At 40.6% G+C, this 26,578-nt stretch overlaps 2 protein-coding genes across 2 annotated transcripts in view; one reads left to right on the top strand and one right to left on the bottom strand.

Moving 5' to 3' along the window:
* Window positions 1-6,398: 6,398 nt before the first annotated feature.
* stab1 (stabilin 1) overlaps window positions 6,399-26,578 on the top strand; it is a 58,921-nt gene continuing 38,741 nt past the window's right edge. The window contains exons 1-22 of the mRNA XM_020630662.3: window positions 6,399-6,580; window positions 9,426-9,562; window positions 9,718-9,833; window positions 11,926-12,011; window positions 12,187-12,256; window positions 12,976-13,071; window positions 13,713-13,826; window positions 14,713-14,900; window positions 15,030-15,166; window positions 15,844-15,971; window positions 16,249-16,325; window positions 18,010-18,132; window positions 21,596-21,730; window positions 21,938-22,009; window positions 22,295-22,408; window positions 23,102-23,155; window positions 23,463-23,543; window positions 23,632-23,790; window positions 24,987-25,049; window positions 25,142-25,234; window positions 25,493-25,579; window positions 25,676-25,787. Coding sequence (XP_020486318.2) covers window positions 6,530-6,580; window positions 9,426-9,562; window positions 9,718-9,833; window positions 11,926-12,011; window positions 12,187-12,256; window positions 12,976-13,071; window positions 13,713-13,826; window positions 14,713-14,900; window positions 15,030-15,166; window positions 15,844-15,971; window positions 16,249-16,325; window positions 18,010-18,132; window positions 21,596-21,730; window positions 21,938-22,009; window positions 22,295-22,408; window positions 23,102-23,155; window positions 23,463-23,543; window positions 23,632-23,790; window positions 24,987-25,049; window positions 25,142-25,234; window positions 25,493-25,579; window positions 25,676-25,787 — 2,293 coding nt within the window. The 5' untranslated portion in view covers window positions 6,399-6,529. The remainder of the gene's footprint in view (window positions 6,581-9,425; window positions 9,563-9,717; window positions 9,834-11,925; window positions 12,012-12,186; window positions 12,257-12,975; window positions 13,072-13,712; window positions 13,827-14,712; window positions 14,901-15,029; window positions 15,167-15,843; window positions 15,972-16,248; window positions 16,326-18,009; window positions 18,133-21,595; window positions 21,731-21,937; window positions 22,010-22,294; window positions 22,409-23,101; window positions 23,156-23,462; window positions 23,544-23,631; window positions 23,791-24,986; window positions 25,050-25,141; window positions 25,235-25,492; window positions 25,580-25,675; window positions 25,788-26,578) is intronic.
* On the bottom strand, window positions 18,595-21,316 carry LOC109981736 (nuclear factor 7, ovary). The gene has a single exon (XM_020630663.3). It carries the CDS (start codon window positions 20,991-20,993, stop codon window positions 19,590-19,592), a length of 1,404 nt encoding a protein of 467 aa, XP_020486319.2. The 5' UTR covers window positions 20,994-21,316; the 3' UTR covers window positions 18,595-19,589.

The raw sequence follows: 26,578 nt of genomic DNA on the forward strand, positions 1-26,578 counted from the left end.
CGAATCAAGACTGAGACAAGACCAAGACCATAAATATCTCTAAAAAAAATCATCATCATCATCTTGTGTACAGCCGGTGTGTCACTCACTTAGACTTAACATTGTGAAGGTTGCGGCATTAACCAGCGGGATAAATGTATCTACAAATAAATTGACGTATGTTCTTTTACAAAGAAGTGTTTCTGGGGCGCTGGTGGCGCAGTGGTTAGTGCGCGTGCCCCATGTATGGAGGCTGTGGTCCTCCAAGTGGGCGGCCAAGGCTAGACTCCGACCTGGCTCCTTTCCCAAATGTCATTCCCAACTCTCTCTCTCTCCATGATTTCTGACTCTTTCCACTGTCCTATCTCTACAATAAATGCACAAAAAGACCAAAAACACATGTAAAAAAAAAAAAAAAAAAAGAAAGAAGCATTTTCCTTCTTATCACAGTGATGACGTGGGAAAATAGTTTATCAGTGGAGGTCTTGATTTAAAATCTGGAGTCCGCCCAGTCTGAGACCGAGACAAGACCGAGTAATTATGCTTTCCATTCTGAGACTGAGACCTTCAAAACGTGCTCTTGAGTATCAGGTCTAGAAATCTGTATTTTCTTCAGATAGGTAAAGGTTTAATGGGAGTGTCACCCACCTGGGGGAGGGGCCACTGCCCTTTGTGATGTCATGAAGGGAAAATTAAAGGCACAAAAAGCCCAAAAATAAATATTTGAAAAATAAAAATAATGTTTTGCATTAAATGTTAAGATGTTTTGATTATTTTCTGAAAATAGCGTTCAATGTTCGTTAGCAGCTACTTTCTTAGTAATTTCAAAATCCTTTTTTTTATTTTTATTTTTTTATTTTTTTTTTTAAAGGCTCTGTGCAATGATTTGTTCAGTGGATGTTCTAGTTGGGAATGTCTGAAAAATGAAGGTGACAATGGAAGTAAAAAATCTGAAACATCAAAATGATTAACACATTTTCAGAGTTTTTACGAGGGCTGTTATGTGGGATTGCACTTTTTCTAAGCGTTTGTCCGAGGTCAGGTCGAGAACCGTTTGTTTTCCAGGAATGATTAAACAAACATAAAAGGGAAAGATTTCAAATGCCCGTCAGCAGTTCACGCTTAGCCTGCTCAGTGAGGTTTGTGATGACTTGGCGCTTCTGCATCATGAAATGCACTGCCACCTTTCAACTCATTTAACTTCCTCTATTTCCTGTCTGCTGGAGGAGCTCATCATGAAATTCATGCTCATTTCCTTTTTAGGGACTCTTTGACCGACTGAGAGCCAAGATACTGTACAAGAAAGTGTCTGATCAGCGTAACTTGGAAAACTGAGTGTCTTTCTCTGGGATCCAACAGGTCAACTGACCAACAGGAAACAACTGCAGTCCCAGGCTCTGCTTTTTATATTAAGCAAACACTGCAATAAAAAACTGATTCAGCTGTCTGATTCTTCATCACACAGAGAGATAGGAAGCGAACAGGATTCCTGTTTGGAACAACGTGATATTGACCGTGCCAACATGATATGACGATGCATTTGTCAAGGTTAATTTTCAGCCTGGGACACTTAAGGAAGTTACAGTTATTTAAGTCCTATGAAGCTAATGGGTTGTTGTTGTCCTAAATGTTGGTGGCAATTCTGCAACTACTTTTATACATTCTGTTCAAAATTCATCCATAGGCTGGGTGCCGGTTTGAGAGCAGGAGGCAGTAGTCCACAAAGTGGGCGGCCGGGCTGGAACCCGACCTGTGGCTTCTTCCCCGCATGCCGTTCCCCCCTCTATTTCTCTCTGATCTCTGACTCTATCCACTGTCCTGTCTCTCCAATAAAGGCAAAAAAGAAATCTTAAAAATTCATCCGTATAGGACACAATTTTTATGTCATCAAAAGTTTTTGACTAGCAAAAACATTTGTTTGGGTAAGTTCACAGTAAAGTTCAGCTTCAATAGTGACACCAGATTATCGACTTGCTCAGTTCAGCAGTAAAACCAGTTGGGTTTGAGTCCAGCGTTAGGTTCAGATTAGCCAACAATCATGTTCCGCAGTCTACTATTTGGTTAGCTAAAAGGTCAGAACTTCTATTAGCCATTGACCTTCCTTGTGCGCAACACCTGCTGCTAATCAGCGTCATTTAAATAAAGTTTCCCTTCCTGGGTTTACAGCGCCAGCCAGTGGTCAGCCCAATAACCAAAACACCAAAAATGGCTCCAACAATGAGAAACCAATCGATTTATCACTAGAAATCCAGTTAATAAGAAAATGTCATAAACTTTACTTTTATAGGAAAAGGCTAACTAGTTATACATTTAAACCTTTTTTAAGGTTAATCTTTGGGGCTTTTTATGCCTTTATTTAAGAGATAGTACAGTGGATAGAGTAACCCCCAATATCCACCCGCGCACTGCCCCGTAAGACCCGTTTAACGTTCCTGTCTGGGTCGTAACATTAGTACAGAGTATGTGGAAATTGGGGGTTAGAGAGAGAGAGAGTGGGGAATGACATGCAGGAAAGGAGCCACAGGTCGGATTTGAACCTGGACTACAGCCTCTGTACATGGGGTGTGCACATTCACCACTAGCCCACCGGCGCCCCTGTAACCTGTTTCTAACTGAACAATAGTATCTGTAGCTGTACATCATACAGAAATAATATATTCCGGAAACCATCACATGAAGTGACTGAATGCCTTCCACAGAAAGCTTGATAAAAGGTTGTTTCTTATGCAGCTCCGTTGGTGATATTGGTGACTTAGTTTCAATGTTCTGGATATTCTGAGTATCCATTGAAAGTCTGCTTTGATAAACATTTGGGACACAAAGACAAAAGGGAACACCAGAGGGATGTGACACTGATAGTAAATCCTTTCTCGCTTCCTCTTATCGTTCATGGCTTTCCTCGTCTGTTCTGCTGTTTTCCGGCTCAGAGTGCTGATTGGAGGGATTTGTTGGGGTTGAGACGGTCACCAGGACACGGGCACAGAGACAACCTCGACCTCTGGCACAGGCCCCTCCACCCCCCCCCCCCATCCCCCTCTCTCTCTCTTCACCCCTTGATTCATGTTTTTCTTCAACTTTTTAAACAGCTCAGCAAGTGCCTGTATGTTTGTATATGTGTTGTGCATCGTTTACAGATAATGGCTATCAGGGTGACCTCCCACTATGTTATGTCTCTTTTTAAAAAGGACACTCTCAAGGTGTCAAAGATGTGTGAGCACATTTAAGGAGTTTAGATAAATATACATGATCTCCAGACTTTAAGATTAATCCTAAAAACAATCAAAAACATTTGATTCTTATTGAAATGTCTTAACAACTATTGGATGGGTTTTCATTTAATTGTTACAGGCTCTGTCATCTTGCTTTGTTGATCTCTCAACTTTTCTAACTTCCACATTATCAGGACAAAATTGAATATGCTTCAAATGCTTGAGATGCCCTGTTGAATGATTATGTTGATGCAAAAGTTTACCAGAAGATAATGGAAAGTAATGCTGCGAGGCCTCCAAACTGTGACAGCTGAAGAGCCTGTGAGCAAGGCAGTAAACCCCCAGAGTCCTGCAGCGGTCTGTTGTCGCCCTGCTTCCTGCTATTGTTCTGTCTTTTGACAGTTTAACATTTGACCCGTCTTTCCTTGGTCAGCTTTACCTCGATGTGCCTGTCACTTGTTCATCAAGTCAAAATATATTAAAACAGGAAAGAAAGTGCAGTTTTCACATTTTTTTCCTTTTTAGTTTTGAGAAGCCGACGAGGAGTTTTGCCAGCTGACCAGGAAATCCGTCCAAATCACCCAGGGCCAACTGGGACGACCAGGAGGGGAAATCCGTCCCAAACTTCCTGACAGGAAAAGAGCGACTTTTCACAATATCGCTCTCTCTCTCTCTCTCTCTCTCTCTTTTTTCTCTCAAAAACACCTCAGAGTTAGAAGCCTGGATATAATAACATATCCTGCTGAAGACTTTTCTCTGCTTATCAATATGTGATATCACCGCTACTGTCTGAAAGGGTTCAAACAAGCAACAGCTCTCGACCCCCAAACTATCCCTACGAAGAGAAACAACAGCTCTTTGACAAAAAAAATCTCAGAGGAAATTCACAGATATCTCCTGTCCTTAGAAACCCTGATGAGTAGGAAGACCTCGGAGGTGGAGGAAAATGACAAAAGATAAACAGAAAGAGTGAAATGTAGTAAAAAATAGGACATGCTGTGCTCTAGCAGTCCCAACCTGAATCCAGGTTTATAATAAATGCCGAGCTATGTTAGAAGAAGTCACAACACGTAGGCTAACTTATAAAGAAACATGCACAAATTAATACTTCATAGCTCACATATGTAGCATTTTATTTATGTTGTAGTTTTTACTACAGTTTCAATTTGTTAAACTTGGGTTATTTAAAGTGACAGTACCGAACATGAAGAAATCAATGTAAAAAAAACACATTGAGTGTGTTTACATGCACACAGAGAAACCTGGTTATTATCCTTGTATGCATGACAAATACTAATATCCTTCTGGCTGATTATTGCATCCAGCGGCGATTCTAGAGTCTGTTGGGGCCCTCCAACCAGCGTTCATCACCATTTTGTCTGCAAGTGTCCTGACGCTTACAGGTTCAGGTTCAGGTTATTTTATTTGTACCCTTAGGTAAATTTGGTTGCAGGGAGAGTCACTTCATACAACACAGACAATACATAAAACATACAAAGTGCAAATGCACTGAACATGGGTAAAAGTACTGAGGTGCAAAATGTGCGCCGGTCCCAATCGTAAAATTGATAAAACAAGTTGATCTGTAAAATTTACTCCTGTTCCTGTTTCTTATTTCTCTCCTCCGGCTCATTCCTCTCCATTTTCTTTGTTGACTTTCATTGACAATCTTTGTTTTTCTCAGGAATAATTCATGCAACTCTTAGCAGGGCAAAGGGAGTGAGTGCTGTCAGATGGGGGGCCCCCTGAGGGAGTTGTCCTACTGTCATTGCACATTTTGGGCCGCAGCTTTGGTTGAAGATTTGCCAGCCCTCAGGGGCCCCCCTATTGGTCTGGGGCCCCAAGCAGTTGTCTGCCTTGCCTGTTGACAAGCAGCGCCTCTGATGCTCTGTTAGTTTTTACAAACCAACTGCGTCTTTTAAGACCCGTTAAAAAAAATAAAAAATAAATAGAAAGGAAGTCGCTGACTGACACAGATTGGACACGTCTTTATGCAAAGGAACATTATAATTTTCTGCTATTTTCTGCTTTTTTCTGCATGTATAACTTTTGTATGAAAAGCAATATTACATTCGAGGTGGAGATGTTGTTCTGGATATCAACACTCAGGCCGAAGATAATCACAGGGGGAGTTGTTGTTCATCACTCCCTCTTGAGTAATATTGCTCAGTTAAGAAAACATACATGTCAGGCTTTAAATAAGCATTCAATTTGGATCTTAGTATAAAAACAGCCGTGCACATGTAGTCTGAGCCCGAGTTTCCAACCTTTTTTGCCTTGTTGCTGTTTAAAATCAAACACTTTGTCACAGTTCACATATTTCCGTAAGTTGTGAGAAGCTCTAAATTCTGGGGGAGTTAAACTATTTCACATGAAAAGGGCACACAATTGATAAGAGGTCTGAGAAATTGGAGTGCGTGAAATTCTTTCGTTGTTATTAATTATCTCATGAATGTTTGCTATTCCCCTGCTTGAAGCAAATTCTGTGCAAGTGCCGTCAGACATATCACAGGGTCCAGTTCCCTCTACCGTGGTTAAAACATGACAGTGTCCTCCGCAGTGACCTTACAGAGGAGAAATGTAGAAGCAGTGCCCTCTGCCCTTAAAGTTGATAAACCCACAGACATCCTGAGTCCATCCAACTTAAGAAAACGTTTCTGTTACACCTTGCACTTTTGTTGTGCCACTAGTACTGCTTCTGTTACTATACCAGGGTAGCTGCAGGAGGAGGTGACCTCTGATGGGAGGTTCTTACTGTGCCCATTTCTGTTTTTTTACTCTCTTCCTAGATTAGAGAGGAAAAGACGTGACGCCTGTAGTTGCTCCAGCCTCTCTGGCTGCTCTGTGCCTCGCGGGACACTGATCTTAGAGTTAATTTGTTAGCGTTAATCTGTTTTTTTAGCACCTATGTTAGAGGGATTTCTGCCCTAATGCTGAAAATGAGTAAAAAATAGTGCTGCTGATACCAAACTCTGCTGGAATCCACTCTTTACTTTTTTTAACTGAAGTACATTTTAGTTTCCAGGTTTTTTGTTTCTCTTGACAACGAGTTGCTTTCAGTTTTTTATTTAAGTATTATCGCTGGATAACATATCTATTGTTCTTTAATGGTTTTGTCTTTCCTGCACAGAGGATGTTGTGATCTGGGTGTTTTTCCTGTTTTTAAAGAGCAGGTTTTTTTTTTTTTTTTTTTTTAAAGTTGTATCTGGATGTTAGAAAGCTAGACAGCTGATGCGAAGATCCAACAATCCTTTCTTTCATCATCTACGTTTTCTTCTACTAACTGAGGATAGCTCTGGGTTGGTGGATTTATTCCCCCCCCCCTCCTGGATGTGACAGCCATGCTGCTGCTCCTGCTGCTGCTCTGCCTGCAAACATCACTGACAGAACAGGTAACACACCTCAAACTTTACTCTCTGTCAGGACACTCTTTGTTTTTCATCCTCAGCTTTATGGCTTTCTCTTGAAGAGAGGCGCAACAGACATTGGTATTTATATATCTTTAAGGCTCTTATTGGAAAAGTTCCACCTTACATCACAGACCTGTTGGAGTGGAATACGGGTGCCTACATGACCCGTTCTTCTTATTGGCTCGTTCTAAAAGCTTTTACTGAACTTCGTAAATCTGCATTTTCTTTTGATTCCCCAAATTCATGGAACGCCCTCCAGCAAACTCTAAGGATCGGTGTTCTTCCCTCTCTTCCAGAGTTTAGGAATTTGATTTCGAACAACTTTGTTTCAAATTGTAACTGTTTTAAATTATCTCAGTGGTTTTTGTCACAGATTCCAAGCGTTTGATGTGTTTTTGCTTGTTTTACTGTGCTTGTAATCTCTACGGCATTGGAAATGAGAGAAACCTCAGTGTCTTTTCGAGAATAAAATAAAGGTTTGAAATTAAATTAAATTAAATAGTTTAGCTGGAGGGTGCTGAAATTGTGGCCTTTGGTCCTTTATAAATGGAAATATTTGGATAATGTTGGCACAGACAGTCAAAGCTTTTTGCAACAAGTGAAAGTCTACTTGAATTGCTGTTTTTAGTACAACTCAGTGGTATCGTAAAGGTCAGGTTTAGTCTTACAGAACATTTAGGGGACTCACAAGGTGCAGATGAATAAAACAACAGTAAAAATTAAATCTGCAGTGGCTGAGAAATGCTGATCTTAACTGACTTTAATGGATTTAACCAAAAACATTAGCAATAGCAAACTAGTACACAGTGGTGTACCTACTGTACTGTGGGGGGGGGATCCAAAGGCAGCTGGACTGGTTGAAGATCTAGGACGGAGCTAGACATTTCCACCTGTTAGAAACGTCTTACAGATCTTCAACCAGTCCAGCTATCTCTGGATCAAGCTACAAGCTATTGTTTTTATGTTATACAGGTGGTATATACCTTGTTTCTAGTCAGCCTGTTGACATGCTCATTTCTCTAACAAATTAGCAAAACAACAACAACAGTGACAGAAGTACTGCTGAAGGAGATTCAGAGTTGAATATCTTAACTGTTGGTGACAGCGTTACAAAGACGAGGACACACATAAAGCAGAGAGGCGTATCAGAAACAAGGTTTGACTTGTGGAACAGCTGTGACAATGAATTAAAATTGTGGTTCACTTTATACCTACATAAGTTCCAGAATCAGATGGCAAACTCGTCGTTTACTTTTTGTTTCACAGGTCAGATCAAATCATCAATACCTACACAAATAATTAAATACAATCATTGCAGAGTCAGATTTACTCAATAAATTCATAATATAGTTTTTGTTTTCAAATGTTTGGGCTTCATCTTTAGTTGATTGGACAGTGATAGAGTAGGAAATCTGTGTGAGAGAGGGAGAGAGAGAGAGAGTGGGGAATGACATGCGGGGAAAAAGGAGCCACAGGTCAGACTTTAACCAGGGTCGCTCGCTTTGTGGACTATGAATGAATGAATGAATGAAATCTTTATTGACCCTAAAGGGGAATTTGCCTCTCCCCGAGAGAATAAACACAACATAAGGCAAAAGACATCAAAACCATATACAGGACAGCACGTAATAACAAAATCATAATTTCTTTTAAATACATCATTAAAGCATCACATGACTAAGAGGGATTTCAATAGTAAGTTCAATAAAATGCAGAGTATCATGTTGATACTGTAAAGTCAGAGCTTATAAAGCAGCTGAATGCTCAGTGACGCCTTTTTAGTCCTCATCCTGGCCTATAACCTCCGTACATGGGGCACAACCTAACCGCTAGGCCATCTGCACCCCAGTTGGGATAGATTCTCCACGTGTGGCTGAGGCTCAGTTGGTAGAGTCGGTCGTCTCCTAAGATGAGAGTTGGGGGTTTGATCCCCAGCTCCTGCAGCCACATGTCCGATGTGTCCTTGGGCAACACACTTAACCCCAAGTTGCTCCTGCTGCTTCATCAGAATGGGATTAGTTATTTCTGATGGTCACTTTACATAGCAGCCTCTGATATCAATGTGTGAATGTGTAGGTGTGACCTGCGTTGTAAAAGAGCTTTTTTCTGTCATTATGCTTGGGCCGTGTTTAACCTGCATTGTCTGTCCATTCTTTTGCATTTTACTATAAAAGAGATGAATGACGGATTTCCTCATTCCTCAAAAGAGATGTCTTCCCCTTTTATTCAGATGTTTTTAAGTTTCAAAACTTACTGTCAAATTGGGGCGCGCATGTGTTGAGACTCTCGTCTCGAGTGGTAGGCCCGGGTTCGCTTCCACCCGTGGCCCCTTTCCACATGTCATTCCCCGCTCTCTCTCCCTGGTTTCCAACTCTATCCACTGTCCTCTCTCTGTATTAAAGGCACGAAAAGCCCAAAATAAATCTTTAAAAAAAAAATTTTTTTTAAACTTACTGTCAAATTTAATCAGAAGTGAGAGCTGTGATTCAGCTGGTGTTCAGCCGTGTTGACATAACACCAGTCGACTCATAATTAAACCACAGATCACAAAGATCAGAGTGAAACTGATTCTCTCTTTGCCAGTATGTTCTTCTCCAATTTTTTACTGATACAGTAAATATCCTGAACGGCATAGAGGCAAAAACTGTCATCATAGCGTCAGACTCTGTAGTTACATCGTCCATTTCCCCGTCCCCTCTCCCCAAGATTTCAGGGGAAACCTGCCTAAAGTTTTTTAGTGGTTATAAAGGAACTGGAACTTTAACTATCAGAGAAATGTTGAGATAACTTATTGATTTATTAACCATACAGTCACACATCTCCTCAGGTCCGTCTGACTGCTCCTGCTGGTCGCTGTGATATCCCAGTGAGGATAGATGTCTACACCTCATGCACCTCCTGTGCCGCCGTCACCACCAGCAGCTGCCCGCAAGGCTTCAGCAGTATGAGCACCACTAACTGCAGGTATAGGAACCACGTTCATCACAATACTGACACCCACACAAAAACCATCATGATTGTGTCATAAATGTATTAACAGAAGGTTTGTGGGTGAATTTGTGTTGTCTGATGAATGAAGCAGTTTTTTTTTCTCACCTCATGTTTGTTGTTTGTTACAGTTATGTGGTACAGATTGGCGGCAGGGACATGGAGCTGGATGGATGTTCACGTCAATGTGCCAAGACTTTCATGCAACCAATGTGTTGTCAAAATCACTGGGGACCACTGTGTCTACGTAAGACACACACACACACACACACACACACACACACACACACACACACACACACACACACACACACACACACACACACACACACACACATACACACAGATACTGAGATTGCTTTCATGTTGAGGCTGTGAACGACCAAATGTGTTCTTTGATTCCAACTCAGGACCATCACTGATTATTATCTCATCTCCTCCTGAATGTATCCATCAAAACATAAAATAGGCTGGTCATAAAAAAAGGTTTACAGAGTTCTATGATGGTGTAATTCTGTTTTTAGTCTGTTGATCACCGATGGGGTGACAAACATTTCAGTTTTATGATTCTAGCCCAGAGTTTTATAACCTGCTGTGAAAATGGATGTTTTTCCTGGATTTTCACAAACATCCTCTCTTAAATATATATATTTTTAAAAGCTGAGTCCAGTTGTTACACACAATAAAATGTAGATATTGAATTATAAAATCGTTTATCCTTGTGTTCAGGTGATGTTTTTGTATATTTTTTAGGATATGCTAAGAAAATATAAAGCAGAAAAAACATTTTAAAAAAGTTTAAATGGATAACATGTTTAGAGACAAGCACAAACTTGTAAGGGAACTCCAAGGGAAAGATGGCCCCAAGTTTTACTGCAGTGCTTCATAGTATTTATAATAAACGACTGCTGATTTTATTTTGTTTTAAATCTTTTGATAGCCTAATTGATAGATTAATAAATCATGTAGGTATTGACTTCCTATCATTGTTTTTGTAAAACTGAATATACTTGGTCTTCAGACATTTGAAGACCACGATAAGAAGGATAAAAGTGTTGGCATGATGGTAAGAAATTAGAAACTGTGGGATTAATCTGACCAAAAGAAACATAGTTAAGAGATTAATTACAAAATAAAAATTGCTGTTATTTGCTGCACTGAAACTTAGTGGCGGGATTATTCTGTTTTTCTGCAGCTCTGATTAGTTGTTTAATTTAGTGTCATTCCTCAACCAATCATGTAACAACCTAAACTATCCGTTTAACTGTCAAAGGTAGTGAAAAAAGTCATGATTTCAACTGAAAGTTTGATTTAATTGTCTTTCTGGGACTCTGAGTCGATTTATTTTCCCCTGTATGTTGTCACATTTCCGTTTAGGACAAGAACTAAGTGATAAAAATCTACCTACTAGTAGATAGCTAGCTTTTTATCAATCGGTTTGGGACATTACTAGCTTGTTTTAACGTCCTCTAGCATGCTAACATCTAACATTCAGTTCTCTTTTACAAAAATAATAAGTATTAAAACCAAATTAATAAATGCTTTCCATTTGGTGTTGACAAACTGTTAAGACCGTGTACAGCTTTGATTAAGCTACATTGAACTGTTTTGTCTTTTACATTTTTGATTCAAATTATTTACTCAGTATCGGTAGTGAGTGGCATCTTACAGCAACAATATATATATATATATATATATATATATATATATATATATATATATCTCAAGCTAGTAACGTCTCTGTGCCAGAGATTAGATGTGGGCTTACCAAGCGGCAACCACCGGTGTTGAAAATGAAGCCAATGCGGAAGAGCAAAATCCTGCAGCTCTTCGAGTGTCCGCTTGAGGCTGACTCCAAGAGCACCGGAAATCACGTACACAACCCCATTCAAAAATTCCAGTTTTTACTGCAGAAATTAACATGTTTACAGCCTGGTACAAAAAACGTCTTCTTAGTTATTGTCGTCATGGGCACACACTGTACGGGGTATTTTTTCTATTTGTATTCTATTTAGATTTTATGAACCAAGGGGTTTTGTATAGTTAGGCACGTGTCTGACCTGACCTTGATTTTGGTTAGTATATAAATGCGTCTTGGATAAATCTTTGAATGTGTTCTTATCAGTCGTGACTAAACAATTCCTCAATCTATCTGCAGCCTTTTCTTGTATTCTCCTTCTCACTCTTACATCTGGCCTCTGCCTCTAACTGATCAATAACACAAATGACGACCTTGACACTTCAACCTGCAAGCTAGCTGATATGGCACTGTCACCCTAAACAGTAGCAATATGCACTCAGCTCTTCACCTCTTTGTCTGTTTTTCTGTGTGTTTGTAGCCTGTCCCAGCTGGTCAGGGAAGACCTGCAACTTTCATGGAACCTGTCTGGGTCCAGACCTTGGCAACGGGACCTGCGTCTGTGATGTACGTATCTGACTGGCCTGTCTGAGCACACTATCCCTCATGTTTGCAAACAAATTCAGAGATCAATATTTTTTATGCATTTATAGGAGCCTCTCAGTGTCAGCCTGCATGTCTGACAGGACTTTTGGAAGTCTTTGTTTGCATGTTGTAACTGTTACTTTACTTCTATCTTTAGGATGGCTTCGCAGGTTTTGCCTGTCAGGAGTGCATGAATTCAAATGCTTTTGGAGAAAACTGTGATAAAGGTAGGCTCCTTACTTCCTCAAGACCCTGGTTTAAATATGCTCCCGTGTAGGAGTCTTAATCATTGACAGTATATAAAGATTGAAGATGTATCCACTTCTTTCTGTTATACAAAAGTGAAGCCAAAATACCCCCCTTCAATAGCTGACTTATTGGAGTAATGGTATGCCCAGTAGAGAACTACTGGTGAAGCCAGTGTGTGAAGGTCCCCTCCTGCTAACCAAAGCAAGCATTTAACTCACTAATAATGCTTAAAAACTGCTCGGGTCGGATACAGTCCACAGAACAGAATTTTTTGTTGATTGAAAGGAGACACATTTATAGGAAGTACAATGACTGTTTTGCTCATGTTTGTTGTGTTTCCTCTAGTTGCTCTCTGCTGTACAGATTAACACTGCAAGAGCTGCATTTATCTACAGAGCTGTCAATCATGGCGTTATGCCTCTTTTTAAAGCATTATAGCGTTATGCCTCTTTTATAGCATCAATTAACTTATTAAAGCTAAAGTTGTTACTGAAGCCAGTGTAAAGGGGAAGCGCCACGTGTCTTAGGCTTGACTTTAGGTGTGCTGTATTGTCGTCCATCTTTTTATGTAGTCTGTGATCTGAATCAAAAATGGCCAAATTCCAAAATAACTTAATATTGTAAGAACCGCTGTGAGTTTAACAGACGCTGGATCGTCCATCAGTTGTTTAAAGGCCCTCCATGTTTGTCTCTACAGAGTGTGACTGTGTGCATGGAGTGTGTAATAAAGGTCCAGATGGTGATGGACAGTGTTTGTGTCAACCACCGTACACTGGGAAGCGCTGTGACGTTGGTAAGGTCATGAATCACTGGATTTTCATTTAATTGAAAGTACGTTCGGCTACATCAGGCAATTTATTGAAACGAAAAAAACATAATTTAATTTCTTTCCCCCTAAGAATATTACTCACCTTTCAAGAAAAACATAATATGCTGAAAGTAGTAGGTAGTCATGAAAAGATTAGACATCCTTTTAGAAATATTGAGTAACATGTGGTTTGACTGACATCATTATGAGAAATGTTTTATCTGTATCTTAACCTAGAAGAGCACTATCTTTTTCTCATATCTTACTGATTTTAAAGTGTCCTGTTTTGATTCTACTTTCATGTAAACGGCTAGATAAAAGTATATTTTGAAAAATGCAGAGAACGACTAATAAGCATTCCTCCAGTTAATGTTTAGATAAGTAAAACTGTAAAACTGGCCCGATTGAGCGAGGAAAGAAAGTGAAAAGTGATAAAAACTAGAAACAATTTAGTCAGACGGCCTACCAGAAAACTATTGTTATTTTTGACCCTGCTGCGTTTTTGTTATATAGGTGCCAAAAACAAACAAACAGGTGATGCTTTGCTTGTATTGTTTTCACTGTTTGTATGTATGATGTGTAAGTTGTATCACTGTGAGCTGCTGTTTTCTGCTTGTTGTTGGCAGTGAGTAACAGGTGCAGTAGCTGCAGCCCCTTCTCGTACTGTAAAGGAGAGGGAGAGGACGCCGTCTGTGAATGTTTGCCCGGACACAGAAGGTCGCCACAGGGAAAATGCATAAGTAAACACAAAGACAGATGGTCTCCTTCGATTTTTCTTTTTTATTTAATATCAAAATGTAACTCTTAAGTTGTTTTAATTCAGGGCTTCTGGTTCATCTCTCTGATTTGTGTCCTCTTGCTAATATTAGCAATTGGCTCTAAGCAGATATAAGGCTGACATTGATTTTTTAGTGTGATGAGGACAAGTCGGACAGAATAAAGCTGAAATTAGCTGTCTAAAAGATCCTGAACAGGCTTTTGTACACTGGATGAACTCTTTACGGTGTATATAGCAATATGACCTTTCCTCTGAAGCCACCTCCAGGATAAAATTGACGTGTTTTCCCGAATTTACTTAAACTTACAAACGGTTCACATCCATTTAAGGTTTGATATATTCTTGTCAGAGTCTCTTCGTCTGCAGTAGTTAAATTGCTCTGGACTGGAGAAGTTTTTTAAATGAAGTGTACAGTCTCAGATGGATGTTAGTGAATCTTAAGATGTTCATGTCAATGTTGACAGAAGCCTATAAACAGGGTCCTGAAACATGTGTTGTTCACACTACTTATTTCTGGATGTAAATAAGATCTACTTTTAGAATCGACACAATGACCAGAACCATAACTAGGACAAGGTTTCCCTTCCTTGGCTCTATGGAACTGGAACTAGGCTTGAACCTGGTCTTAGCCCCCCTCCAAGTGGAACATAAAAAAAGGCTTCTTATTGCTGTTTAGATACAGAATTAGATCTTGGACAAAGAATAAGATTAGATAAGAAGTCAGAAGTTGACCTTGACCTAGTCTTGTGTCTCTTCCTTAAACCCAGATTGTGTTTGTGTTGAGTTTTAGAATAAACAAATTGATGGGTCTTATCTAGACTGAGTGAGTTCTTTATTTTCCTGCTCAGCTGTTTGCGCAGCGAAGGACTGTGACGTCAATGCCCAGTGCTCTGCACAGGGTTCGAAAGTCAGCTGTGCCTGTAAGCCTGACTACCAGGGAGACGGAAAGATCTGCGTACCAAAAAACCCCTGTTCTGAAAACAATGGAGGATGTCCCATCAACTCCACCATATGTGTCTTCAAAGGACCAAACAAGGTTAGAACACCACCAGAACTAGGCCAAGAACCAGGTGCATAACAAGACTGCAATAATCAGCTAGACCCTGTACCTGTCTTAATCCTCTCTCTGTCTGTCTGTCTGTCTGTCTGTCTGTCTGTCTGACAGTCCAGCTGCGAGTGCATGTCTGGCATGTCCCCAATAGGTGGCAGTGCTGAGTTTGGTTGTCAGCTGGTCTCTGCTTGCTTAGAACACACCTGTGACCTCTCAGCTATCTGTGAAACTGGACTGGATGGACAACCCAGGTGACCCAGCTGTCTCTTCTTATGCTACATGTTATTGGATGTTTTCACACTATGAGCAAATGAGTGGAAGGGAACAGGAGGAGATCAGCTTCATTACGTGCATGAATGTCATACCTGAACCCAACGGTTGTGTGATATTAAATCTTATTATCCCACCCGCTTGCTCAAGCTGAAAATTTCCTGAATATTTCTGTTGCATTAACAAATGAACTCCTCCCAACTTCATGTGGACCTTTAACTAGACAGGCTTGGATGAAATCAGGGTGAAAAATGTGCCCTATTAGGTAACACATGCAGCTCACCTCGTAAGAGTTTGTGCATGCTCGAAAACACCAACACGTCTTTTTTCTTTTTTAAATTTGCTCTCATTAACTAGAACTAGACCGACTTGTCTCTTAACTGGATCCCGTAGCTCATGCAGCCACATGTCCGATGTGTCTTTGGGCAAGACACTTAACCCCAAATTGCTCTCGCTGCTTCATTGTCCCAAACGTGAATGTGTATGAATGGGACTAGTTACTACTGATGGAAACTTTACACAGCAGCCTCTACCATCTGTGTGTGAATGTGTAGGTGTGACCTGCGGTAAAAAAAGCGCTTTCCCATTTATTTTGAACTCATTATTTGTATTTGTCAGTGTTGTGTTTTATGGTGTCGTTATTTACCTCCTCTTTCAGGTGTGTGTGTGATGCAGGTCAGATTGGTGATGGTCAGCGTTGCTATGGTAACCTTATAGAGCGGCTGATAGAGTTGGATAGGAGAGGAAGCCAGACGGGAAATCTGACCGGAGCTGTTGCCTTGTTTGGTAAAAAAAAACAAAAAAACACATTCAATAAATTTTTCGTCACTAACCTGCGTTATTCTTCAGAGGTACGAATCACTTGCTTGAAATACATTATTCAATGTAACATTATATTCAATTAAACTTTTCAGACTTTCGAAATTCACTTTTTCTTTCTGAGTTCTATTCACAAGAGCACATTTGGCCATGTTTTAGTCTTTACTACTTTTTGTTGTTTTTGTGTGTTTGATCTGTGCGCTGACCTTTGTTGTGTCCATGTCCGTTTGTCTGTTTGTTTCAGAGAAAGGCTGTTTACGGCTGATGAGTCATACCGGACCCTTCACAGCTTTCATCCCTTTACTGAGAGCACCTCTCACTGTAAGTCACCTGTCATGTAGCTGTAGTTTGATTTAATGATCTCATCAGTAACACTCCCAGATATCATTTTATTTAAGACTAATAAGACACGTGTTAACTTTGATAAATCAGTATTTTAGTGAATGGGTGAACTATTTCAGAGCAGAAAGAAAACGTGTCCCAAACTGATCCGGTGTGTGAACCTGTTTTAAACTGTTTAACATCGTTTCAGGTTTCTACATAGTGTAATATTTAAGGTCTGATTCCAGCATGTAGAGCTTTGTGAAGCTCTGTGAAATCAATTTTATCAATAAATGCTATTCATGGAAAATCTGGATTTTCAAAAAGGAAGATATAGATTTTCTCTTTAACTTCATCCGTTGCTCCCTTTGAGAGCATAGTGTGGCCCCAGGTATGAGTCACAAAACCTCAACTATTTTGCTGAAGTTGCTCTGCCGCATCTCAATCAATCATTATTTGTGAAACGCCAATTCATAACAAATGTTACCTCGAGTCGCTTTACAAAAGAGCTTGCAAAAGACCTTACTCATTGTTAAGAGCAATGGGTTAGGGGGAGATGGGATAATATGCAGGAAGGATTTCTCCTTTGTATTCCTCGCGTTCCTGTTGTCCACACTTCCTTGCCGCTGAGGTGGAGGTGCAAGCAGTGCATGAATGAGGACGTCGGGTGGTAGAGCTCGAGAGTACGGCCGGTCTTACTGTTTTAGGTGTCATTTCCAAACAATGTCTGTCCATCAAGCCGCTCTTTCTCAACTCTTTGGACATCCAGCTGCATTTCACCTCTGATTCCTCACCTCAGCTGCTTTCCTTTAAAAATAACTGACATTCTGCAGCTCTCGGATCATCACACACAATGAAACAGCAGCAGTAGATAAAGAAAAGATCTCAGGACGATAACATGCAGTGCACTCCTCTGTTTCTACCTTTTAAATCACACAACCACACGCTCTGCTCGACCTGAAAACAGAAACACTTAGTGACAGATGGTCAGTGCAAGCTAGAACAAACCAGAGTGCGAGGCCTCTGGGCATGCACACAAACACGGAAATACCCACCATGCCATCAGAGGTAACCACTGACAAAGGAGATGTGTGACTTTTATGGGTATAAGGCAAAACTCAAAATGCGGAATTAAAACGGGACCCGTGTCCACTAATGCTATTTTTTGCAGTGTCCATTTTCTTGCATTATCATCGCCCAGAGCGTAAAAAAATACGCCCACAATAGCCTTATTTCAAGTCTTGATGTTTCACCATGTTTAATCTGAGTGTCACAGAGGCGTAATGTGGGGATGAAGTGAGCCTCCCCTGTACCGGCTTCAGAGGTAGTAACAGAGGCGAGACGGGATCAGCTGAGCCAGCGGAGAGCGCAGTGTTGTGTGCACGTCCATGTTTGATTATGTGTGTATGTGGAGCTCCCGCAGTGCCGTGCTTACACAACTCTGAAACACAATCTGATTTATTTTCCTTTGATTGATTCCTTTCAGTCATAGTTTTCAGATTTCTGTCATTTCCCTGTTTTGGCTTTTATATCCAGATATCAGAAATGAGAAGACAAAGTTCAACTCTCAGAGCGATAACTCAGGGCTGACTGTCACTTTTGATTCCTTATTTCCAACATCTATTATAAAGAAAATAACCACTACTTATCTAGAATATGAATGTACACAACGTTCTTGTTGCAGGGTGTTAACGAGGAGCAGATGTGTAAAAACCACCTGATCCTGGGTCAGCACCTCTACAAGGATCTGGAGGGACGAGACTTCAACTTGTATGGAGGAGCCAGGTTCAGGAGCAAAGGCAACAAGGTTATACTTCCTCTTCTTACTCAACACTCAATATCTCTGTTAACAACAATTCAAAGTAGGTGATGATGTCAAAAGTAGTGTTTTAGTCATGACCACACTAACCGAGACCAAGACATGCCCGAGACCAGACCAAGACATTTAGGGATCGAGAATGATTCAAGACCATAAATATCTCTGATAAATCAACATCTTGTGTGCAGCAGGGGCGTGTCACTCTTAGACCGTCACAGGTTTGCAGTCATTACTGGGGGATTACTCGGGGGTTAAAATCAAACTACAAATGAATTGAAGATAATTGTTCTTGGGCGTTTTCCTTCTAATCTCAGTAATGACGTAAAAAAATAGTGAGGCAGTGCCAGCTGTGAGTCTGAATATTTTCACCTCATGAGGACTTTACCATCAGCAAACTGTCTTGAACCTTGAAGATAAGTACAAGGATAAAAGCCAAAGACAAGACAAACGATCCTTTAACCTACTTTTTATTGGTACCACAACCAGAGAAGTACAAGCAAAAAAGAAAAAAACACAACAAAATTATATTTCTGCTACAAAAATGAATTAGTTTTGTTCATTTATACTCCTAATCTAATTTTTTAAGCCAACACCACCCTTCTGCCTGCTCTCTCAAATGAACCTCTTTCTATTTTATTGATATTTCAGCAACATCTTGCAGCATTTTAATCTGTCTTTCTGCTTAAAAATAGATTTCTTCATTCAGAGAGTTCTAAGTAAAAAAATAAAATAACTCTGCATCCCTAAAACATCACCCCTCCCCATCAACACAATCACCACAACTACTAGAAAGCACTATACAAACTATACAATAAAAATAGATCATCATTAAACATTCACAGGTCCATTTAATCAAAGTATTACATCAGTTATTTCTTCAAGACTTCTTGAAGAAAATGTGTCCACAGCTATGAAATCTCACAGTTTATCTCCCCAGAGTCACAATCATGTTAAAATAAAAATCACAAACCCTGTTCACCACATTGTTTTGTAAATGTTACGCTCCCACATAAGGAACCACAAATGCCATGATAACTAAACACATATATAACAACAAAAATCATTCTAACTCAGCTGAACTGCAAAAAAAAGACTCCATTATTGTTCTTTTTGGCACAGATATCCAGTAGAGATTTGTGCTGCAGTAGCTCACTATCCTTTCATTCAACATCTATAATATATAAACAGCGTGGAACAGTAAAAGCCTTTAACAACCTTTCCAATATAACCTATCACCCTCTAATTTTTTATGGATCAGTAGTTTATGTGACTTGAGGAACCACCACACACAACAAACTGTAAAAATAGAATCAGAATACTCCAACATATTTATGGAATAATACTTTAAATCTAACATTTTATTAAACAGCCCTATATTCAGCCGAGCAATTAATATAGCAAGCAAAAAATCTGTTTAAAGACTGTTTACCAATTTTCTCTGGTTTTCATATTTTTCCCTTTAAATTTCCCACCTTCACGGATAACTTGACTGGAAAAATCATCAGCGGAACCTGATTTTCAGTGTAAATGTACGGGAACAGGGTGTATGTGAAGGTGTGTGTGAAGGTGTGTATAAGTGTGTCAGTATCAACATCGGAGAACTCCAGTTTGCCCTCATCAAAGTCCAGATGAACTCTGATCTTCTGAAGCTGCTTCTCCACTGGCAGATCTTTCTCTGAACCCACCGTGGAGAATGCTGTGTATTTACCGTCTGAGAACATGATTCTCCACAATACAGACAGAAGGCGTCCGCTCTTCTGGGGGTGCTCTCCCAAAACTCCCAGTTCCCAGTCCCTGTTGGCTCCAACCGCCACCTCCCAGCAGTGAGTCCCTGAGTTAAAGCCTTCAGAGCCCAGGACGGAGCAGGAGAACTTGGTCCTTTCAAGGTTCTTTGGAAGCTGTCCCCGCCCTCCATGTCTCACGCTGGTCAGATCTTCAGACAGGACGAGTTCATGGTCGGCAGTGTTTGGATCCAGAATCACAGGAGTGTATGTGATGATCTCCTTCATCTTGTTCCAGATGTTGAAGGTCAGGTTGCCCAGATGTTTGACCTCGTCTAGCAGAGCTCCTGAGACCAGCTCTGGGTCATCCAGCAGGGGGCGCTGTTGGATTCTTTTCAGTGCAGCCTTGTAGTTCTTCAGGAATGAGATGTCATCAGCTCTCAGCTCGTCCTCTGTGGTTCTGATTGTGTTTGAAAGAGCTGCTATCTCTCTGTTCAGAGCCTCGATCTTCTCCTTCATCTTCTGACTCTTCTGTTTCTCTTCCTCCCTCAGAGCAGAGATCCTCACCTCCTCTTCCTTTCGTAAAAAGTCGTGAAGCTTCTTAAACTGCTCTTTAATCCGCTTCTCAGTATTTTGTGTCTGGACCTTAATATGATCTGCTGTTTGATTACAGTTACCTTTAGCTTCTTTAAAGATCTCCAGTCTCTCCTGTAAAGGCTTCAGGACTTTTTGGAGCGCCTCTTTTTGATCTGCCGCAGCTTCATCAATTGGTCTGAATTTGTGGCTGTTGTGCATCTTGGAATCACGACAGACGACACAAACTGGCTGCTGATGGTCCAGACAGAAGAGCTTGAGTTTCTCTGAATGCAGACTGCAGAGGGCCTCAGACTCTGCTGGCGCTTGCTGTGCTAAGAGGGCCTCACACAGGTTCTTCAACACCAAGTTCCGAGGCGGGTCACTCTTAGAGGATCTAATCTTACAGCACGGACACTCACGTGATCCTTTCATCCCCCACCATCTCTGCAGACAGTCCTTACAGAAGCTGTGGCTGCATGACAAAACAACAGGATCACTGAAGATCTCATGGCAGACTGGACAGGAGTAATCGTCCACTGATCTCGATGCCATTTTGTGTCCGAGTGAAGATTTAAAAGAAAAAAAAGAAACACAGCAAGCAGACAAGAAAGTCAGTCAGACTAGAAAGTTCTGTCAAAGTTACTTTCACTTTCAGGTGTCGCTCCTTCAGTTAGTTTTGTGCGATCTGCAGCAGGTTGAAGTACGAGTGTTCGGTATGCCAGTAAATCCAGTGTTCCCTCCTGCAGCTCTCTCCTCTCAGTGGATGATGTTTTGGCGGTTTTGGTTGTTTTGTCGTCAGCGTTTCTGTTCTATTCTCACAGGATGCCTACTCCGATGAACGAGGAAGAATGTCTTTCCTGTTTATCTGCATTGAGTCAGAGAGGGGGTGGAGCTTTGTCAGAGCATATTTCCTGTTTATTATACTGGGTGTGTGTTGCAGCCATTTAACCCACACCGCCTAGTTTCTTGTGTGTGTTAATTCAGTCAATGAAGGAAACTGTTATGACAATAAAAATTTTCATATCAGTTGATATCTTATCTGATACCATAAATGTCAGATCTCAGGCTGATTTTTGCGCCTGAGTGAAAGTTGAAGATGGTTAATTGTGGTTGAATTATTCTTTAATGTCAGAACATCTCTCTGTTTACTGTAGAAGTTCATCCTGATGGAAGAGCCCAGCAAACTGTACACCATCATCCAGGAAGACCTGCCAGCAGCCAACGGGATTATCCACATCATCGACCGACCAATCACTAACAGTCCTGAAAGGCCCTCTCGTGATGAACGGGTGAGTTAACGGGTCACTCAAGAAAAACACAGAAAACTCTTTCAAAATACAAAAACAACAAAAATGTGTCTCTGAAATGCTCTTCATGTCTTGTTAGACTTTTGTTTTGAAAAACAGAGTGTTCTAACTCTAAATACTTACCTCAGCTGATTTTACCATCAAGGACAGAGAATTTCAGTCATTTGATCGACCTCTTCTTGTGTCCAGTTTTCTGACAAGACGATCGGAGAGATTCTAACCAAGGATGAAAAATACAACCGCTTCCTGTCCCTTGTTGATGTGAGTATGTTGTTATTTCATATGACACCCCATAGATATGTTTCTTTGTATACCCACACCCAAAGACAATTAGTCAAACCAAGACAGACACTTAGCCCCTCTCCTGAACAGGGGTCATCCAATCAGTGTTTAGTAACCTTAACTATAAACAGCAGGTCTCTTTTATTTATCCAGTTTTTGAAGAGTCAATCAGTCATAGCAAAAGCAACTAAAGGGAGACGAGGCCAAACCAGTTCTAAATAAGTATCCATGCTAAACCCTTAGATGTGTTTGTTTGTTTTGCAGAACTGTGGGTCTCCTCCTCCACTGCGGGGTCCAGGACCCCTGACTGTGTTTATCCCCACTAATCAGGCGGTGGATAGAGCCCGAGACGGCAGCATCTTGTACATGCTGCACGACGTAAGTGTAATCAGTGCTTCTGTGGTTATATGTATTTTGGCTATTTGTGATTGGTGCGGATAACATTCAGGTGACAGTGTAGGATTTGTAAGCTGATGGCTTTCTTTTTTATCAATAAATCAAGTGGAGCGGGAAATAAAAAAGCACCACACTGTCCCTTCAAGAAACATGCTATGTTGAAGTGCTGGCTTCTCTGCAGCAGCCAGTATGTCCTCCTCCTAACTTTAGATTCTGGTCCTGAATGCTCTGGATTTGTTTGGACCAGAGAAGGTAGGCGGTTTTAAGGCACCTCCACACGGCCATTTTGGACGCCCCTCGGTTTGCTAGATATGAGAGCAGTTATCAGGTCAAACCAACAGGTGTTGCAGCGATGGAGAACTGGTTCAGATAGAAGTGATTGTACCCGACCTTAAAAAGCCTCTGCATGTTTCTAATAAGCTCCACGAACAGAAACGTGCTCAAACTAGGATCAATATTGGAGATGATTTTGAAAAATGGAGAGAGGTTAGAACGCAGAAAGGTTTACAGACCGATGCAGAGCTGGCTAAACACTGAAGCTTCAGTGTTCACCACATGGTAACCTGTGTGAGCATCGACTGCAGTACCCATTTTAAACACTAGGCATACATACTGCTCCTTTAACATTATGCTTTGTGGGATATGTTTCTTCTAATCATGTTTTTCTTTTTCAAGGCCAAACATAAACTTCAGGAACTTCTTAGACACCATGTTTTCACCCAGGCTGTGGTAAGACACCTGAACTCCACACTACCTCCATTAAATCATCCTTCTACCTGTCCTCCTCTGCTACTTCTTTCCTTTTCATTTTTGTGTTCCGTTTGTAAAGAAGGTGAAATAAAAAAGGACCTTCCTATCTTATCAAAACTTTGGCTCACTGAAGAATATCTCACTCTAACAGGCTACTTTTACCTGCATTGAGCTTAGAGGTCTTATTGTTGTGATATTCATTTGTCAGTTTTTATTACACCAGAATCAAATTTGAACTTAAACATTGAAGTTATCTTTTTTTTTCTTTTTTTTTTTATGTGTGTAGCTGTCAGTCGACGAGTTGGCTGCTCTCCCTCAGATTCAGACGATGGCCAATCAGATTCTCAGCATCACTGTGTCTGATGATGTAAGTGTTTCTGATTGGTTCTTTACAGCATTCCCATAAAATAAGCTGCTTCACAAGACCACTGAGTGCCTCCCTCTTCTCTCTCCAGGGGAAGATCCTGTTGGGGGAGAAGGGTATCCTTTTGAAAAGCACCAACATTGTAGCCTCCAATGGAATCATCCACATGATTGACGGCCTTCTGTATCCGCCCTCCATCCTTCCTATCCTGCCTCATCGCTGTGATGTCACTGAGAAGAAGATCACCGTGGTGAGCAGGGAGAGGCAGAATGTCAAACCAAACTCTAAATAGACAAACTTCCTCTTCTGTCTAATCTCTTCTCTCCCTGTATGTCCTAAAAAGAAGGTGAAAATGTCCCAAAAAAAAACAACAATACAAACAAGTTGTAACATTGGTTAAAAAGTTGCGGTATGATTGTAAATGAGGACATTTCTCCTCAAGTTGTCGAACACACTCTATGGAGATCGGTTTGTGTTTGACTAAACTTTACTGATGAAACTAAATTTCCTAGAACAGAAAAATTCATGCATGTTTCTTGCTCAGCAACTGAACACAATGAGGAAGCTTTAAAGGGCAAGTTGTGTAGTTTGTCTTACATTCATAGAAGAGTTGAGTGTGTAGTTGCAGACATTTACCTCATTCCCCTTAAATTATGTAATGAGCGCTGTCAGCTTCAACTAGTTAATTGGGATTAATTAAGGTCTAGGCTATTTTGTCCCTTTAGACTCACCGTAGATAGTCGTCCTCAGTGTCTCCCTGTAGTCTCGGTGGTGTAAAAGAAGGACACTGCTGCATCTTTGAATGTCTCATTTCACTTTAACAAACTCTCAGACAGCTCAGCTGACGAGTCCAAAGTAATATCCACCTCATGACATCACACATTGACCTTTGTTACTGTTCCTTTGAGCTGTTTGACGTCAGTTTGGGATCAGTAACCACTTCCTGTTTCTGTGGTTAAGTTAATGTTGTTACCTTCGATCCAGCTGAAGGTCCTTACTTTATTTCAAAATAATAGCAGGGTTGAATTCAAATAGAAAGTAAAGTACTCTCAGCTTAAGACAGTACAAAATTTCAAAATAAAAGCCCAACAATTTATATTGTTAAATATAAAATAATGGAATTTGAAACATGCGATTAACTCTTGAAATTGAGCAATTACCGATTTATATTGATCAATAAGTGATAAAAAAAATGTACTAGTTTGACAGCCCTGACTGTAATAATTATCTATCGGACGAGGTTTGGGTCTTATTAATTAGTTACTTCCTCCAAGTGCAGTAGCAGTGAGAGCGTCAGTCATCATGGACATTCGATTTTAACCAACAACAACAACATATTCATGAAAGTTTCACTCTTCACACTTGCAGAACAAACAGCACATACAAACTGAAAACCAACCATAACGCTGACAGTAAAGGCAGTATTGGTAATCTGTGTGTTTTCAGGGTCTGTGTGTTCACTGCAGTTACCTCTTTGAGACTGAGTGTCCAGATGGCAGCACTGAAATGGTACATTTTACTATTATTATCATTATTATAATATTATAAAGTACAAAAAATAGAAAAGTAAGCCGACAAATGTTGTGTGTTTGTGTCTCCAGGACAGCCACCAGGTTGGCTGTGAATACTTGGTGGCTCCTTTCCGGCAGACACTCAGTAAAGGCTGCGCCAAATACTGCAATGCCACCAAACAGGTGAGCACTTGACCAGTGAGCACTGTGTCTGGAGATTTAATTTAAGCTTTATTCATCAACATTTTTTTATTCTCTTTTAACTGAAAATTGAAACATATATACCTGACACTTTGACATCTTCATAAATTATCAACCTGTCCCTTTTTTTAACGTGTAATGAAAAGAATTAAAGTAAAAGAAAAGAAACTCCTAACACTGATTACTGAGGTTAGGACTTAGGGAATAACCTCACTGACACTGAGCTGATGTTTATATCAGGTGGCAGAGTGCTGTAAAGGTTTCTACGGTCCAGACTGTAAACCCTGTATCGGAGGATTCCAGCATCCCTGCTATGACAAAGGAAAGGTGAGCCACAAACAACTTTGTCACTGCAGCATCTTTTTATTTAACCTATGTGTTTTTATTTATTTGATTACTTCAGTTTTTTTTTACAACGTGCAGTGCTTTGACGGTATCCAAGGTAACGGCTCATGCAGCTGTCAGCCAGGCTTTGAGGGTATCGCCTGTCACATCTGCTCAGATCCGGCAAAGTATGGAGACAAGTGTGACGAAGGTACCGGCTCCTCCTTCTTCACACTAGGAGAGCAACTTTATACCTGTTTTAAGCTTCAGCTGCATGTCACACATCCACACAAGATTAACACTATATATTAAATAACTCTCTTATTCACTCATAATCCCAAATTCTGAATCTCAAATAAATGTGGGACCTGCATTTGGATATGAATCAGGTAGGACATGTTAATGAGAGTTAATAATAATCATCATCCCTCAGTCCAATTGTATGAAGTATAACAGGAAAATAATACCATTGTATAGTTTAAAGAGCCCATATTATGCCCTTTTTGGGGTTCGTATATTTAATCTATGTACCTACTTTTGTACGTTCACAACAGCTAAAGTTTGAAAAAAGTGTCTGTTTTCATGTACTGCTCCTCCTTGCTCCCTCTCCGCTCTGAGTCCGTCAGCTTCACTCTGTTGAGCCCACACTGTTAGACCCCACGTGGGTCAAGTCTGCTCTGATTGGTCTGCCGATCCGCTCTGTCGTTATTGGTCAGTTGCTCAGCACGCGTCTCGGAAATTTCAACATGAGCTGCAGGGTTTGCCATAACGAGCCAATGGACTTAGATCAGTGATCTCACACTGACAATGACGCCGCACTGACAAATTTTTATCGAGGGGGGCTAGAACCGAGCGTTACATGCGGCTAATGCTACAGCTAACAGGAGGACGTAGGAGGACTTTGAATTTTTGCACATAGATGTGCCTATACACAGGACACTTGGAAAACACACTAAAGGGCATATAAAACCAGAAAAATCATAATATGGGACCTTTAAAGTG

Source organism: Labrus bergylta, chromosome 5, assembly GCF_963930695.1.
Source record: "Labrus bergylta chromosome 5, fLabBer1.1, whole genome shotgun sequence".
NCBI lineage: Eukaryota > Metazoa > Chordata > Actinopteri > Labriformes > Labridae > Labrus > Labrus bergylta.